The sequence below is a fragment of the Pocillopora damicornis genome, chromosome 2 (assembly GCF_964200805.1).
Source record: "Pocillopora damicornis chromosome 2, jaPocDami1.2, whole genome shotgun sequence".
NCBI classification, from domain to species: Eukaryota; Metazoa; Cnidaria; class Anthozoa; order Scleractinia; family Pocilloporidae; genus Pocillopora; species Pocillopora damicornis.
The window spans coordinates 947,887-962,268 of NC_142671.1; the positions used below are offsets into that span (position 1 = coordinate 947,887).

General features: G+C 39.2%; 2 protein-coding genes and 1 long non-coding RNA gene across 3 annotated transcripts; 1 reads left to right on the top strand and 2 right to left on the bottom strand.

Annotated features, from left to right (window-relative positions):
* Positions 1-412: 412 nt before the first annotated feature.
* On the top strand, positions 413-4,085 carry LOC113684597 (uncharacterized). The gene is made up of 2 exons (XM_089194966.1): positions 413-1,256; positions 2,512-4,085. Exons 1-2 carry the CDS (start codon positions 551-553, stop codon positions 3,387-3,389), a joined length of 1,584 nt encoding a protein of 527 aa, XP_089051092.1. The 5' UTR covers positions 413-550; the 3' UTR covers positions 3,390-4,085.
* Positions 4,086-5,809: 1,724 nt separating this feature from the next.
* On the bottom strand, positions 5,810-7,332 carry LOC149049443 (uncharacterized protein KIAA1958-like). Its single transcript, XM_089196495.1, has one exon. It carries the CDS (start codon positions 7,255-7,257, stop codon positions 5,998-6,000), a length of 1,260 nt encoding a protein of 419 aa, XP_089052621.1. The 5' UTR covers positions 7,258-7,332; the 3' UTR covers positions 5,810-5,997.
* A 1,206-nt stretch (positions 7,333-8,538) lies between these two features.
* Positions 8,539-9,206, bottom strand: LOC149049444 (uncharacterized). The gene is made up of 2 exons (XR_016183305.1): positions 8,947-9,206; positions 8,539-8,588 (listed from the first exon to the last, which is right to left on the bottom strand). It is a non-coding gene; the product is annotated as an uncharacterized LOC149049444 (long non-coding RNA).
* Positions 9,207-14,382: the final 5,176 nt, after the last annotated feature.

Here is a 14,382-nt window from a genome sequence, read left to right on the forward strand (position 1 = left end):
CAGCTACTACACGTACTACAGCTACTACAGCTACTACAGGTATTACAGGTACTACAGGTACTACAGGTACTACAGGTACTACAGGGTTACTACAGCTACTACAGCCACTACAGGTACTACATCTACTAGTACAGCTACTACGGGTACTACAGCTAGTACAGCTACTACAGGTACTACAGCTACCACAGGTACTACACAACTCCTGCGGGTACCATAGGTCTTACTACAGTACTAATAGTATGGGCGGTGGCCCGGGACATTTTGGGCAGTCTTACACCAAGTACTACCCTTGCTCAATGTACACACGTATGACGTGAAGGTCATATGATCAAAATCGAAGCGTTTATGGTGAAGCTGCATAAAGGACAGTTTTCCCGGCGAAAAAAGGCACAAAGAGGCATTCGAAGCACATTGTATCTGATTCAATGTGTTAACCGAAGCATTTAGACGGTTTTCCGAAAAAGTGACCTGTTAGCCGTCAGTTACCCTTTATGCCTGACTTAATACAAGCTGCTGGTGATGGCATGAACAAAGCTCGACCCTGTTAAGAATGTTGCCAAACCTTGAGCGGAAGGAACTTATCGGAAGCGGGAGTTTTGGGAACGTTTACAGAGCGGAATTGGATGGTAAACCAGTAGCAGTGAAAATCCTTCATGAACGCTACTTCAGAGAACCTCACAGCAACAACGAATGTTTGAAGAAGTTCAAAGCGGAATGCAAAATTCTTCAAAAACTCCAGCATATGAACGTGGTTACGTTATTGGATTTTATCATTTCACATGCTTCACCGCCAATGCTGATAACTGAACTCTTGGATTGTGACTTAAGAAAGTATATTCGTGATTGTCATCCCGGGAAGATTCCATTTTCAGAAACTATCTCGATTATGTTAGACGTAGCGGAAGGTCTTGCGTATCTTCATAAGCAAAATCCACCGATAGTTCACCGAGACGTGGCCAGCAAAAACATACTTCTTACCAAGGAAAGGCAGGCAAAGATTGCGGACGTCGGTCTTGCCAAAGTGCTTCCAAAAGACGAAAAAAAATATTGTTCTCCTGTACCCGGAACGCCAGTTTATGCTGCACCAGAAACATTTTACCCAGACTATGATCCAAGGTTTCCCAAGTCAAGGAAGGGCCCATCGCGTGTAGAATATGACACCAAGATTGACATATTTTCACTCGGAATCACTTTGATGGAAGTTATAAATGGAAAGCTACCTAATCCTCAGCCAGGTGATGGTCCTTTTACAAGCGGTACGTGTCAAATTTTATGAGGTGTAGAAAAGAATGTGTGAATGCAATTTACAGTTTACCCAAGTGTGCATGTAGAAGTATCATCGAAGTTGAATTTTGAGAATGCACCCTGAACTGATTTTTAAATATTTAGTGATCACTCTCTCTTTAAGAAGAACTTTTCTTGTAATAGACTTTGAAAAGTTTTTTTGGGCTCAGCTGTCATGTTCAAAATAATATCAGCGTCAATCTTGTTCTCAGGCTCCTATCTATCTTTAGTTATTGGTGCTGTCACGGCAGGAGCAAGACAAATAAATACTTGTTTATCATCTGCATCACTAATTCCGTATTTCCTCGAATAAGCACCCTCCCTCGAATAAGCACCCTCCCCCGAATAAGCACCCTACAGCCTGGGTCTAAAAATTAATGTCAAATAAGCACCCCCCCCCCCTCCTCGAAAAAGTGTCTCCCTCTAGGTCCTCCTTCATTTTCTCAAATTGGTTGGCATGTAGATAAAAACAGTTTCTATAAGGATTGATAGCTCAATCGGAGTGTGCCAAACAATTCGTCAGTGCCATACACATGTACCACATTTACAGTTCCAACTGCATTAACATCATACTTCTTAGCTTAATCCCTGTTGTCTTTTTAAGGAAATGAATGTTTCCCAAGTGTTTAAACAAAAAAGAAATATTAAAGTATTGACTTTAACTGGATAATGCTGTAGTTTTTGTTTAATGATTTAACCATTAAGTTACAATTCTTTCAAAGTAAAACATAATAAGTGCCTACTAGATTAAGCACCCTCTTTTGAATGAGCACCCCCCAACCCCCCCCCTTCCTATAGCAGAATTTTAAATACATGTTTTTTAGGAAATGAATGTTTCCCAAATTTTTGAACAAAAAGAAATATTGACTTTACGCGGATAATGCTGTAGTTTTTGTTTAACAATTTAGCCAATAAAGTTACAGTTCTTTGAAAGTAAAACTTAATAAGCACCCACCAGATTAAGCACCTTCCTTTGAATAAGCACCCCCCCAACCCCCCCTTCCTTTAGCCAAATTTTAAATGAGTGTCTTGGCACTCATTGAAGGAAGTACGGTATCAGTGAATTATTGAGCTTCAAATTTTCCCTTACCCAACTATACAAAACTTCAATAGTGGTGTCACTGGTACCTTATGCTTCTCTTGTCCAATACATTGTCATTGATTTACAATTCGATCTTCTTTAGCTCAAAACTTAAGCAAATTATACATTCTCTTCTGTGTTTAAAGATGGTGTACAGATCCTAGAAAAGGATCGTCGTAAAGGTGACATCAAGATGATGGGTGAGCACAAGCTGAAGGAAATTGTGTTTCTCTGTATAGAGGATTCCAGTGACAAAAGACCTAGTGCAGAAGAACTCACTGAAATGCTTCGACAAGAATGTTCAAAAATCGAGCAGAAGAAAATTATTGCAAACAGAGCTGTGGGAGAAATCCCAGTTATTGAAGTCACAGTTCTCGGGATATCAGATGTGGGAAAGACATGTCTTATTTCAAAATTTGTTGACCATGTGTTCCCTGGTGCGATAGTTGCCACAATTGGTTGTCGTTATGAACATGTTCCCATCAAAATCCGGAGTAGAGACTTTAAAATGAAAGTTCAAGATACTGCTGGACAGGAAAGATTTCGCCATTCCCTCACTCCAACACTAATTCGGCGGTCTCAGGGAATCCTCCTCGTATATGATGTGAACAACCCTTCTTCTCTCTGGGAGGGTGTTCCTGAAATGTTGCATTTTATCAATCGGGAAAGACCGGACATTCCGAGTTTGCTTTTAGTGGGCAATAAGGCAGATTTGATGGAAAGTGAGCAGAGTGAACTTGTTGTTTCTAAGGAGGGTGAACATTTTGCTCAAAATTATGGAATTCCCTTCATTGAAACTAGTGCAAAAAGTGGAAAAAATGTTGAAAAAGTGTTTGAAATGATTGCAGAGAATATCTATGATTATTTGGATTTATCTGATATTGATACCTTTATCTCAAATGGCAGAAGAGATGCAATCACAGTCATGAATGATCCTCCACGTGAACGAGGTTTCCTTGAACAGATTGGCGACTGCTTTAGGTCTGGGTGGAACCGGTTCAAAGGAATATTTAATAGAGGCTGAAACTATTCACAAGATGGAAATGACCATTCACAAGGCGACTCATAAAACCATAATTTACTGGAATTTAGATTAGTCTGATATTGATGTGTATGCTTGTAGCAGAGAATTAGAAAGTATCCCAAAATAAGGTGTCAAATTGGTGGTCACAGAGTTAGATTATTGCAAGATTAAGGTGCTACTGAGCCTTCACTACAATAGTTAAATGACTTTGCAGAAAATTGAATGTTAATGTTTGCAATTTTCATACATGGTAAAAATTAACTTTTATTTTGCCAATATTCACATGTCACTACCTAAGTGAGCTTATATACAAACAGGCTTCCCTGGTCAATCTCACAATCAGTTAAACTGAATTAAATTCAATAACTGCAATAAGTGCATTCCCCAATAAAAATATTGGCATGACTCGCATTTTGGCAGTAACAACTATGACTGTTCTTTGTTGACTCCCATGTATTTCCTAGCAAAAATTTCTCAGATAACAGTTCTAAATTGACACTTTTGAGCTTTGGTTCGGCTGAAAATTTAGAATTTGTGGCCTGCTACCAGAAACATAGTTAGCCTCAATCTCTTTTTTTCATAGATGGTCTTCACTTGTGGAGATTCAATGAATTTAAATAGGGAGTGTTATCATTCAAAACTCTGCAACTCTTTCAAGCTCTGATGATGTCAACTTCTTTAACCTTGTTACCAGTGTATATGAAAAATATCTCTTAATTTTTTTTACATTTTCTCTTGAAAAGAACACTTCATCCTCAAGTAAACTCAGGGATCAATACAATCAGATTTTCATGAAATGGATGAGAACATCTTCATAATTTGTAGCACTGATGAACAGTTAACTCAGAACATGTTCTTACCAAAAGCAATATATTTTAGCTTAATTGGACATTTTTCAGACAGAATTCTTTATCATCAATTAAGACCTCTACTGCACAGACTGTACCATCATTCACAGTTGTAATTTATCGATATTATACAGCGTCTGCAACTGAGAATTTTTCAATTGTTCCAATTGCATACTTTGTAATTCTTAATCTTTTCTCTTTCTGATAATTTATCCCATTAGTCAATAGTTAATAGGTTTTTAACTATATCATATTGTTAATTATATTGTTAGGCTTTTTTTAATAGTTCATTAGAAAATAGTTAGTAGGTTATTAACTATATTAAGTGTCCCCTATTAGTAGAGGAGTTTTTAAACCCAACAGCTTGATATTCAAGACACAAATAAAGTTTATGATATCATGATTTATGATTCAGCCCTACAATCAGTGTGAAGAGTGTTCAATCAGTTGCTTAAGTGAACTCCCTTCTAAAATCTATGTTGAAGTATCTTTCCAATGAAGGTGAAGTTGAATCAAGTAGCATTCATTCAGTTTCTTGGCCATGTGAGTTACTGATGTAATTAACAGCTTCCTTCGGTCTTCCTTTCGGATGACACTCAAATATTGGGAAAATTTCAGCTCATACTTAATCTTTTCACTCCCACAAGTGACCAGGACAGAATTTCTCCTTACAATATCAATACAATATCAAGCAGGCAGGTGATGAGAATAGAGAAGAATGTCAACCATGGGATTATTAGTTGATCCAATACCAAATTCTCTGAACTAACATCATAAGAATTGTATGGCAGATAGTAAGGAGAATTACTAATTAGATTTTGGGAGTGAAAGTATTAATTATGCATACACATCTTATTGGTGATACATTGAATAATAAAGCCCCATATGTGGATGCATAATGAAGTATGGGGCTGTGTGGAAATTTTGTCCAATGCCCTCCTAACGTACAAGTTAACTTTAGTGCCGAGGGCAGGACTGGCCGCTGAAATTATTTGAGATTGAAACAAGGCATTGTCTTTCCAGTTTTCGGAAGGTGTCTAAAACGTTGAGCCCGCGCAACCATAGTTCGGAGATAGGGTGGTTACCAAGCGCTTCACATCGGCCAAGCTTCGCGAGCCACACAAGAAGATGGACTCGTGATACAGAAATTTTTAAAATTCGGGAACAGCTCATACCTCCAGATAAGTCTTTCGCTCCCAGTGTTATTTATTTTGCTGCTTTAAGTTTTTGTACGAATTGTTATCGTAAGTTATCGTGGCTATGAGATCGTTTTTCGTTATCCCAAGGAATCATTCACGTACATACTCCATCGGTGTAAGTATAGGAAATCGTATGAACGCGAGTGCATTTCGTGATTTATGGGCACGAGTGATGTTTTGAAAGTTCTCTAAATTGCACGAGCCGTAGGCGAGTGCAATTTGAGAACTTTCAAAACATCACGAGTGACCATAAATCACGAAATGCACGAGCAGGTTCATACGATTTTTTATTTATTATATTCTCGACAAAATTACTCCATCGCACTACTCTGCACGCCTTACGTACTACAAAAAACACTTCAATGGGTTCCAAAATGCTCACATGTTTTATTTAAACCAATCAAAAATGTAATGTTGAGACAGGTAAATCAAGCGTGAAGTTCTTGAAAGTTTCTCAGAAAATATTACAAGCCGAACTCAAAAGCTAAATTTCCGTTATTAAAAGCGGCCAGAGTACTTAAGCCCGCTAAACTGTTTTCAAATGTTTGATCTCAATCGGCCTCAGGGAATAACATTCTGACTTGTAGACTTTGGTGAACTGCATTGCCCCTGAATCACGTTAAATGTGACTTGACAGTTGTGAAAGTTGTTCACAGTGAAAGTATGGCCGCTTGTTTTCACCTGTTCACACGTTGAAGCCGTTGCAGGAGAAGACCACATTGGTAGACCAGGAAAACTGCTGGAGGCTGCTGACTGTGGAGCATTGCTGATAATGTTTGAAAGCTGTCGCTGTTCCTTCTCGCTACCTTCATCGTAGTCGTTAAGAGACTTTTCATTTGCGTGGCCGGTCACCTGGATTATCGACTGCCTCTCGACGCTTGCTGCTCTGAGTTTCTTCACAACTGTCTTCCTTGCAGTGTGGTTAGTCAATTTCTTCTCGCTTGTTTCCAGAGCTGTGTTCTTGACGACGCTCTTCATCATATTGTCGATGCTGTTTACGCCGAGCCGCTGCTTCTTGTACCAAACATTTGTTTTGGGATTTTCGATTATGGCAAGGTAAAAAGGACCTTTGTCGCGCAGCTCTTGAGGACGCCTACTAAGGTACTGCTTCAGTAACTCAACAGGACATCTCTGACCGCCAGTAGCGAACATTTTTGGCAGAACACTACGATGTTTTGTGTTCAGTCCTCCCTGCCTCGTCTTTGTAGGATTTTCTTTAAATGTGACGTACTCTGTGCCGCTGTCGTCCACACAAAAACTGAAGTCCTCGACTTCCATTGAATGGTGTTCCTGTCTTCCCCTCAGGCCAAAATGTTGAGTCAAGATCCACCACATCGTCTGGGAAAGAACTCTTGGACTGCAGTCGCCGAGACTTTGTTCACTCCATAGCATTTTTTCTTCTTCGGCTGTCAGTGCGTTCGCGGCGTTGGGTCTCTTGCCTTTTCCTTGTTGACGGAGACACTTCACTTTTCCTTCGAGTACCAACTTCGACTGGTGAAACTCTCGGTCTCGTATAATAGAGTACTTGTAGTCATGCTCTTTTAAATAGCGGTCGAGGGCTGCCAGCATGGATTTTAAACTCTCAGGTTCGTACTCACACCCGTCTTTTGTGCGTATTTCTGTGTAGAAGATTTGCAACATTTTATCGAGTTGTTTGTGCTCGTATTCTTCCATTTTTGGGTTTACTTTTCGTTGAGTCGCCCATGTTTGCCAGACATTTAACCAGGTCTGTGTAGCTTTCAACGTGTTTTTGTTTTTCGCATTTTCTTTAAGTTGCTCAACGATGTTTTGGTTTGACAAAGCAAACCGGTTGTCAGCCATTTTTTTATAATTTGGTGTTCAAATTTGGCGCTACCCCGGTGTTTCCATGGCAACTTCTCCGTATTGCACTCTATAACCTCTATTGCACTCTATAACCTATTTATGCATTCATCATTGACCAATCAGAAACGCGATATTTTGTTGAGTATATAATAATGTGTAATATGGCATAGCTTAACAGTCTACATCAGATATTTAGTTGTATAAATCAAAGTTACTGGGACAAAGTGTTTACTTTCTAACATGCTCTTGGGTCCCACTAGTTTCCTGCACGAATTATGCAAGATGGAACGCGATGTGAAGTGAATGGGTAAAATTTCCGCACAGCCCCATACTTCATTATGCATTCAGTTCTTGAATAGAGAAAACAATGACTAAAACAATACATTGTCATTGGGAAAACAGATTTGTTTTACAATAGTATGGGGCTGTGCGGAAATTTTACCAGTGAATGTAGATATGTACACTGCAAATTCAAAGATAAGCAAAAAGAAACTGAAACGTCTCATTTTACTCCTACAATCTGCACATGTTTCAGTTTTACGTTCTTCAAGGTAAAGCGAGATGTACATTGCTGCAAGCTCATGTGTTTATAGACATGAAAGTAAGAAAATTTGAAAAAAAAAAAAAAAAAAAAGAAAACTTTGGGATGGCTTTGTAGAATTTCTTTGAGTGTGACACTGTTTAAATTGTTACACCACGGTCAGACTCGTTATTCAGGTAAGTTAGGAAAAAGTGATTCTTACTGTATTCTTTTTGACAAAATAAAGGTTCCAAGTCAATCAAAATCATGAAAGTGTCTTAAATTTAAAAGTCACTCAGAATTTGATCTTTTTCTGACTCATTGAGTAAGAGGTAAAAACAAGAGTAACGACTCTGTTATTACCACCGTCATCAGTGGTACACAGAATTTGTATGAGTTATAAAGAATGGAATTTCAGGTATTTTCATAGGCAGGATAGTTTCTACACAGTATATCAAAAGAAAACCAACCATATCCTATAACTTTGCTCAAAGAAGTATTCTGTTATCTGGGATGATGAATTAAACCCAGGTCCTGGAGCGGTAATGTGTGGAGGTTCTGATAACCTGTTGAACTCTTGACTGCATAAGGCATTGTTTGAATCCTCTAGATGTTGGTGGAGGTGGTGATTGTCTTAAGTCTTTTGTGACGCTTGCGACGAAAGAAGAAACTTCGAGGGGTGTTGCTATGCGTGTTTTTCTAAGTGTCGCTGATGTGGGACTATTTTACCGGTCGTAATGAAACCACGAAAACCAAGATGACTATCAACGGTGTTTATTTAGATCACGGTCACGATCACGATCGTAAACTGAAATTGCAATAATATTATAACGAAAGCATGAATGAAACGCTTTACGTGCCTATGTCGATAACGCGATTAAAATAACAACAATTAACGTGAATTAACATAAACAAATCATAAAAGGCTAAATTAAAACTACTCGAGAATCAAAGATCAGCTACACAATGACCATTTGCGGCTGGTTAACAGCCCAAAGACTAAAATGTGGGCGTTACTTTGCGAGCGTCTAGTTATTTTAAAATATTCCTTCGATTTCAAGATAATTAGTTGTACTGTTGTACAACACAGTACATATGTGCGCTATCGCCCAAGGTAAAAAACTAAACTTAAACATATTGAATTAAAACTAACAAAAATCACTTACATATCGGTCCCGCTTGTGCCAAAGGTTTGGAACGAAAGACGAAGTTATTGCTGTTCAAGGTGAAATCTTACGAAACTCTGGCTTAAAGGGACGCTAATTTAGCTTTTATATGCGCGTGGTGACGCTAAAATATCCGATTTCAAACCAATAGGGAAAAAGATAAACATTGTAACTAAGATCGTAACTAGGCATGCAAATTAAAGTAATTGACAATTGATCTAATCAACAAAAAAGGCTGTTCTTTGTTCGATATCCTTAACATCTTTATCATATCAGTTATACAGTAATGTGTAGAAGCAAGGGCTGCTGGTGTTCAATGTTTAAGAGAGCATCCAGAGATGTTCATAGAAGGTACTGTGAATAGGTTATGTTGTCAATTCTTCCTCAAAGGCAGACTTATTTTTTATCACTGATGGTATTCAATAACATCCAATCCCTTTGCCCCTGTCACTTCTGCTGCCACAGCTGAAAACTACACAAAGAACCATTTCCACTTTCCCACTTTTACCCGTCTACAAGCACATTTGTAACTATTTGCTTGGGCACCATTATCATGGATAGCAACCATCGTCAAGACAAGACGTAGTTGCAAACCAAGAGTAGGCTGCATGTTGATCTGGAAGACACAGAAGGAAAAACAGCTTATGTAGAGTATGGCATGTTTGCTTAAAAGTACCATCTAAGGCTTGGGTCTTATTCAGGTTTGCCTGATAAAGAAATGCTATCATTTGTCAGTCTCTAGATTTATTTCAGCTTGGAGCTGAATTATAAATGCATTTGACTGGATCTTACTATGATCTAGTTGAGAAAAGACAGATGACATGAGCATCAAGAACTTTTCCTTACATTTTACACTTCAAACAGTTAGTGGGTGTAACAGACCATAGAAGGCATCAAAATAGGAACCTTAGGGACAAAATCGGCTGCACCTTGTGCACCACTTTTTTGTCATTACTCTTTTTTTATGTTTTCTATGATCTATTGCCTGTCCAGTACACTGAATTGAAATTCACTGGTCAGCCTCCCAAAGAGTATTGACAGTCAGAGTTCAGTGGCAGCTATGTTTTGGTTTCCTCGCAGATCCAGGTTCTCTATCTCCAGATCCATCCCTTGCAGATAAAAACAAGTATTTCATTTGTTACCTTTCACCATGTAATTGCTGCTGTTAAGCTGTAATGTGCACCCTTTTTTATTTGTTTCATTATGTGTTATTTGAACAATTCATATATGAATGTGTGTAACAATAGGCATAATTGTAATTAAGAAATGGTTAGCGTGTAGTGAGTTATGGATGTGTGGTGTTATAATATTGTAATTTTCACGCCCTGTGTTGAATTTCATTTGCAAGTGCTGCTAGACTCATTATATATTCAGTTTCGTTTGTACCTTCGAGGCACTTGATAGAGATTAAATGTCTGTTCAGTAACCGCTTGAACATGTGGATCGCTGTGTTATTACATATGGGAGGCAGCTAAGCAAGAGAGAAGCATAAGAGTCACAAGAGGTGATAGCAAAGTGTGACTCTAGCTTCTTAAGTGCTTTCATAACTCAATGGTTGCACGCTGCATGTTAACCATTTCTTTTATAACATTGAGACTGTCAAACATTTTTTGTTTCTTGAAAAAAAAAGAGGAAAACAAACTGAAGTTAGCATGCAACCCACAGCATCAAGTGTATTTTGTAAAGCTATGTTCCAATCATTTTACTGTTGTCTTCCAGATGCACAGCCTGTTCAGGACACTGAACCAGCATAGTATCATTCCTTTTATTTTAAGTGTAAAAAGTTAAGGAGAGAGTTTGCTTATTAAAGGCATCTAACAATGAACATTGTGAAAATATTACAGGATAACAGGATGTGCAGGATTACAAACCTTGTTTTAGGAGAGAAGTTTTTGTGAAACTAGTTTGTGAAGAGATGGACTCTGTATGCATGCATATTACTCTCTTTTACCTTTCGATGAATTGCAACGTATGAAATGCCAATTTTTGTTTGTTATGTTGTTGTGAAAGTGGTAACTGCATTTCCTATTAGGCTTATCTCGTAGAATAACGTATCATCAGTCTTCAAAAGCAATTTTGTATAAGTATTTGAGGGTTCTGATAAAGGTGACGTTTTAACTGTAATTTGAATTTTTTAGATGGTTATTTTAGATTGTAAATGGTAATTAGAAATATAATGGTACCTCCTGAGGCAACTATACCATTTCAATAGAGCCTAATTGCATTGCGCAGCAATTTATGTTTACTTCTAGGGCATATTTCAATTTTTACTTTTACAGCCCCAAAACTTCGATTTCTTACCTGTATAGTGCATAAGCAAGCTGGTAAATATAAAGAATGGTCCTATTTTAATTTTGTAAATGTTGTCTCTGTCTCTTGACACAACTGAAGCATTACCAGCGTCAGTGAGGTAAGGGTACCCCCCTCCCCCTCCTGCCCCCCTGTAGCTTAAGGATGCATTCCTTGAGGACCACTTTAAGTAGCACTTGAGAGTGAAATTGAAATATTCGGTTGAAAAGGAACATGGGCAGACCTTAACAAATACTCCTTGCGCCTATTTTGTGCACAGTGAACACGTGCTCGTTATTTGTTGATTACCAACTTCGTGGAAAAAAAAAACTATTATTCTTGTTATAAAAGTATGGCAATATACTGTTTCCTAGATACCTTCTGACCTGCTGGCTGAGTCGCCAACGCGGTAGAATATTCCTGAGAAGTTCGATTTTAATTTCTCGCTTGTCTATTTGGTCATCACTGGTCATATTGGTCATTTTGCTTGATTTAATTGTCATGGTATGTGTGCAAGCGAACTGAACTTCCACCCTCAAACTTGACAATTTTATTTCACCCCTTGTGATTGTCGGAAAAACGGAGACCCAATTTACTGAGAGCAGATAAAAGCTAAATTATGCCGTAGGCTATGAAAAGTAAGGATGACTTAATTGTAGTGCTTAGCGTAGGGAAAGAGAATGGAGATTTCATCCGATGAGAGAAACCTGGGAATAAGACATCTAAGTGGTGAAAGTATCGACGACTTCCGGCTTTGATGTTTATTCTACAGACAATTGACGATAGTAAGGGGAAAAATTCTGTCCTGTTTAGAATGTTACCAAATCTTAAGAGGAAGAAACTTATGGGGAGCGGGAGTTTTGGAAGTGTTTACATAGCCGAATGGAATGGTGGACCACTAGCAGTGAAAATCCTTCATGAACGCTACTTCAGAGAACCTCACAGCCACAACAAGCATTTCTCTCAGGCAAGCAGGATGCAAAATTTCTTCAAAACCTCCAGCACAAAAACGTGGTTACGTTATTGGAATTTATCATTTCACATACTTCACCACCAATGCTGAAAACTGAACTCTTGGATTGTGACCTAAGGAAAGGTACGTCTTTATCGGGGAGGGGGTGATTAGTAAAGTTTTTACAAGTTGGGAGGGGTCAAACCTGTTTTATTCGCAACCGGGGGTGGGTCGCAGTTTTTTTGGCAAGGAAAAAAATTTCTCCATGTCGCTTAGTTGACTCTTATTTGTTAACAAACACGCGAAGTGTATAGAAACCTAAAACTTGTATATACAAGCAAAGCTACCAGTCAAGATTAATCTAAATTATTTAATATGCCGTCCGTTTGAATCGAACAGTGCATTATCATCTTCGGTCACTTTCGCACTCCCATTCAGCTCATCGATTTTGATCTTCAGCTTCGAAAGGTCATCAATGTTGTCCTTAATCGTGGTAGCGTCATGGTGTTTTTGCGCTAAAATTTTCCTCCATGAATCTCCCGGCAGCCGCTGGATTATCAGAAGTCACAAAAGCCAAATTGTAATTTATTGCTTTCAAAGCCTCGCGAACTTTCCACTAGCGCTTTCTTTCGGTCACGAAACAGCGGCGAAAGTGTTCCTTGTAGGGACAAGTGGTCCCAAAGGACAGGTAGAATTTTGGCAGAGTACTATTTGAGAACTCAGTGTATTCGCCCTTTGGGTTCGGGAACCACCCCAGGTCTTCATCTTTCCACTTCTCTGCACTTGCACTTTCACTTGTTCCCTCACCCGATGTGCCACCAACAGAGTCAGGAGTAGCGGGCATCCTTTTTAGAATGGCGAGTCGGCAAACAGCCACAATAGCCACAAGTTGCTCCATCTGACCTCATGAAATCCTCGCATTCACCACAAGCGCATTTCCCTCTTTCTATTCCTCGTACATCCTCGCCCATTTTCATGTTTTCACCGTACAATCACACGCCACGCAATTAACTGCTTTGTGGGCAGACGCGGTTATGTGAGTAACACTTCCGGTTATTCTTGTCTTCCATGGAGGAGGAGGGGGGAGGGTCAGATGTTTTTGTGTAGGTGTTTGTGAAGGGTCGTGCTTTAGTCCATTCTGGGAAGTGGGAGGGCCACGACTTTTTTCGCAAAAAGTTTCTAACATACCCCGACCCCCCCCCCCCCCCAGTAAAAAAGGTACCTTCCCTAAGAGAGCGTATTCGTGATTGTCATCCAGGGAGGATTCCATATTCAGAAACTGTCTCGATTGTGTTAGACGTGGCAGAAGGTCTCGCGTATCTTCATCAGCAAAATCTACCGATAGTTCACTGGGACTTGGCCAGCAAAAACATACTTCTTACAAAGGAAAAGCAGGAGAAGATTGCTGATGTCGGTCTTGCTAAAGTGCCTCCAAAAGGCGAACAAAATCATTGTTCTCCTGTACCTGGAACGCCAGTTTATGCTTCACCAGAGACGTTTCACCTCGACTATGATCTAAATGTTCCCATTTCAAGGGGTCGACGCGGGTTGAATATGACACCAAGCTTGACGTCTTTTCACTCGGAATCACTTTGATGGAAGTTATAACTGGACGGCTGCCCTCCCCACAACCATGCATACCTTTTACGAGCGGCACGTAACGTACTTTTGTAAACAATGCATTTAACTGGACATAGTTTAAGGAAAATACAGGTCCGCAATGCATACGCGTGTGGCTATTGCACGAACTCTTCACGCTAGTGACATCGAAGTTCTTAAGAGAGAGCAAAACCTTAAAATAGGTTAAATGGTCAAAAATCAAGTGTAAGTATTATTTTAGTATAATGTTAAAAAAAAAACAACAACAACAGAAACGTAGCGGGGTCTTTTGGGAGCAACGAATGGAAGAAGAGAGCCATGAATTGGAGTTATACAGACCTCGATCGTAAAAAGTCATAGTTTTTAGCAAAATTCGTCGGAAAAATTTGTCTTCTTTTCGTTTTCAGGTTTTTTTTCAAGGGTAGGCGGGTCGTAAGGGGTGGGAGCTCTCGGAGCTTGAGCTTGGTATACATCTTTAGCCAACGAGTTCTCTGTAGCTCAGTACTGCAGTGTGGTATCTTGAAACTTAAACCCATGGAACATGCACCCACGCTGGCAAGCTCTAGAATTGCGACTTATCAAGCCTGTGATGCAAT